General features: G+C 33.0%; 1 protein-coding gene across 1 annotated transcript; it reads right to left on the bottom strand.

Annotated features, from left to right (window-relative positions):
• Positions 1-348: 348 nt before the first annotated feature.
• LOC18604946 (strictosidine synthase-like) lies at positions 349-1,695 on the bottom strand. The gene is made up of 3 exons (XM_007037667.3): positions 1,411-1,695; positions 1,019-1,288; positions 349-913 (listed from the first exon to the last, which is right to left on the bottom strand). The coding sequence occupies exons 1-3, from the start codon at positions 1,668-1,670 to the stop codon at positions 439-441; spliced, it is 1,005 nt and encodes a 334-aa protein (XP_007037729.3). The 5' UTR covers positions 1,671-1,695; the 3' UTR covers positions 349-438.
• Between the last annotated feature and the right edge of the window lie 1,753 nt (positions 1,696-3,448).

Below are 3,448 nucleotides of genomic sequence, written 5' to 3'. Positions count from 1 at the left end.
CAAGCAAAATGTTACCACTGATTCAGAAAAATTGTTACTTCCATAGAGCATCACTTGGAAGGCATGATGCTACATCGTAGTTTGAATTAAAATTGGTGTAGCACATTGAAAGGGTTATGTTTCTTTCCAGCAAAAAAGAAAAAAGCCTGATTACTATACATTTCAAGTTTGAAATCAGACCTTCGAATCATTTGTTCCGCAGTCAGTTTACCCTGTAATGTTTCAACTTGTCCCTTAGGATGCTATGAATAACAACTCAAGTGCTTTGATTTTCTTTTTGCATCAAATACCAATTATTTAAATACCTTGCCAATCGAACACAGAAGAGAGAATTAGTACATTATTACATGGTAGACAAGCAGGGGCAGCCAGCCTTCGTTTCAAACTAGCTTTTTATTTGCAGCCATTTGCTTTTATTACCTACAGTTTCAGGAAACTTTAATGCTTGTAGACTCCAATAAAATTCACTAACCGTGATGCTACGTGGAGCAGACCATTAAACTCTTGAACTTCACTGATTGATTTATTTCCATACCATCGCTCAAAATTCACTGTTTGTAAAACAGTGCCAGATGCATTGATCCTTTGCCCTATAGGCACAAGTGATTGTGTGCCTTGTTTTATCATTGCTGCCGCTAGCCAAAAATTTTCCGATGCAGTCCTCTTGATGTTATCCGGCATTGGCTGTAAGTTTATGATCTCAAATTTGTTAGCTTTAGGACCCTGTAGCCAAATCTTTATAGTCCTGTTAATAATGAACTCGGAAACCAGGACGAATTTGGCTTCCTCATCAACTGCAACCCCTGCTGCCCCGGAAAGATTCCTAAACAACACTGTCACTTGCTCAGTCTTGAAGTCATACTTCATCAACCTCCCTGTTGAATCGTTAGTACTTATTGCTGTTTCAATTTGTCTGCAAGGTTGGAGAAACTATGCCTGCTTTTAGTTTGGTCCACGTTATTTATATCATCAATCAGACATCGGTAAAACTGATAACAGATAGGACATAGAAAAGAACCTTATATCGTAGACAGCACTGCTATCTGTGAAATAGACATCTCCAGTTCTTTGGTGGACATCCACTGCATTGCAGAAACGGAAAGGTTCTCCATCTGCACCGGTGGAAAGTATGGTTACCTGTCCTCCCTTCGGACCCAACACTCCGAAGCCGAAAAAAGCATCACAAACGTACAGCCTGTTTGTTGCATGGTGCAACGCCAAACCCAATGGCCTCCCACAAACAGGTTTTGGATTGGCGGTGTCCGTGCCATCACACACTGACTTTGACCTGAATTACAGTTAAAAATGGATTATCAATATGCAAAAACTAGCTCCTTTTCCATTAAAGAAAAGAAAGAGCAAAAATAAAATAAATGAAATGGCTTGCTTGATACGTAAAAAGAAAATCACCTGTTAGGTGCGGCAAATCCAAAGTCTACAAAACCAGTGGTTGGCCCTTGATATTTCAGAATTCTACCATCAGCTATACCTGTACAGAACTGTCCGGTTCCCGAAACGAAGGCAAGTGCCTCGGGGCCGGTGGCATTTGGTGGCAATTGAATTTTGCTGAAGGAAACAGAAAGGACCGTTGAAGGAAAACAAAGGAGGAAGATGAAAGTAGAGAAGAGGGGTGCTGCTAGAGTATGGACTCTCATGATGCTGGTAGCCATTTTTGAAATGAAAGGAGGAGGTATATTCCCTTCAGGTGCAAATAAGCTGAGCAATTTACAAGGAATTTGTAACGCAGTTTTGGCAAGGCTATTGTGCGATGTCTAGCATGCCATCGTTGTAACTTAATTACAAGTAGTGGGGTACCTTCGTTGATTTAAAGGGGTTTTAAACTTGTGCCAACTTCCAATGAATAGAAATGGGGTTGCGCCTATATGTTGCTAATCTATCAAATAAATTACTATCGTTCCGTATCATACCGTAATGATATTTAGTGCATGAGTTTAGACTTTTTTTTTCCCTTAATTTTTTAAAGTTTGACCATATTTTATTTATAAATCATTATTGATTTTTTTTTTAAAAAAAACCTCTTTCAAAACTATGAATAAAATAATATTCAGAGATAGATTTTTTTGAAATTTAATTTAATTAAGTATTTAAAATAATTAAATTAAAAATTAAAAAAAAATTTACTACAAAAAATTAAATTAAACAGAGTACATTCTTTCCCTTGTCCATCCCTAGATTTCATTATTTTATTTTCCAACCTTAATTGCTTATCTAAACGGTGAACTAGAGACATAAACAGAAGAAAGTCGAAATCAAGCAAGGGTTATCGTTACTCAATTGTAATTCATCAAACAACACGTTAGTCTAGAAATAATTATTGTATTTAATTAGTAAATAATAATTTATTCTAAGTTCACTTTAAAAATCCTCAAATGCTAAGTGATAAATTTACATCCTTGATTATCTCTCTCTTTCGTTTTTTTCATTTTGTTTAAAGTGGTTCCAATTTTAAACCCTTCAAAAAAAATTTAATTCCTACTTTTAAATTCTACTAGTTTGAAACTCCTGTTATGCACAAGATAACTCAAGTTAATTCTTTTAGTTTGAAATTTGTGTTATGCACGAAATAACTCATGTTAAGTCTTAAAAAAAAATTTATAATGAAAAATTATTTATCAAAATAAATTAATTTTTTATATTCAAAAAATCAAATTAAATCAAACAAATTTATTAGTGACAGGTGACATTAACAAATTAAGACCATCCACATTAAACCATTAACTTTTTTTATGAGAAATTTATTAGTGTTATGTTATTAAGATAAGATAACACTAATAATAAAACTATGTTTGTATAACAAATGGAAAGGCTATTTTGTACCAATTGGTTTTTTTCATTTTTATTGAACTTTATTTTTCAAATTTTTAATTTTTTTAGCATAATATCTAAAAAATTTCTAATTATTTAAAAAAAATTTATTTTTATTACATTTAATTAAACTTTTATACTATATTTTTTTAATTAAATAAGTTTTTATACTTTTAAACCAAATAAGCCCTTACAACTAACTTAATCAAAATGTGACTTGTTATTTAATGTTATTTGATGTTAACGTGATATGTAGATGTGATATGATGATATGGTCCTATGATGTGTCTTAGTCCCTTTTGTAATTATTTTTATATTAATAAAATATTTTTTCGTTTTATAACTTAGTGGTTGCATATATGACATTCGATATGCCTTATGATTTTGATGCGCATTTTCTCAGTATGATTTGTTACTATTATTAATGTTTGATTAGATATAACTGAATATCAACTGATTTGCATAGAAGCATCTACTTGAGTGCTGCACGGACTATTGCATACTTAGGTGAAAGAGCATAGCTCGTGACAGTTGGTATCAGAGCACAAGCGAGAGGTGCTGATCTAAAGAGTAAAAATGGTAAACACGTAGAGTGCACCAGAAGACCATCAAAAGATTGATG

Source organism: Theobroma cacao, chromosome 3 (assembly GCF_053813885.1).
Source record: "Theobroma cacao isolate CCN51 chromosome 3, ASM5381388v1, whole genome shotgun sequence".
NCBI classification, from domain to species: domain Eukaryota; kingdom Viridiplantae; phylum Streptophyta; class Magnoliopsida; order Malvales; family Malvaceae; genus Theobroma; species Theobroma cacao.
The sequence above is the reverse complement of the archived record's forward strand: the minus strand, read 5'-3'. Positions and strand labels throughout refer to the sequence as shown.

Excerpts from the sequence above, each read along its gene's own strand:
- LOC18604946 (XM_007037667.3), bottom strand. The coding sequence starts at position 1,670 with ATGGCTACCAGCATCATGAGAGTCCATACTCTAGCAGCACCCCTCTTC. Across the intron at positions 1,289-1,410 it reads GGATTTGCCGCACCTAACAG|GTCAAAGTCAGTGTGTGATG; the intron begins GTGATTTTCTTT and ends ACTGTAATTCAG. Across the intron at positions 914-1,018 it reads AGTGCTGTCTACGATATAAG|ACAAATTGAAACAGCAATAA; the intron begins GTTCTTTTCTAT and ends CCAACCTTGCAG.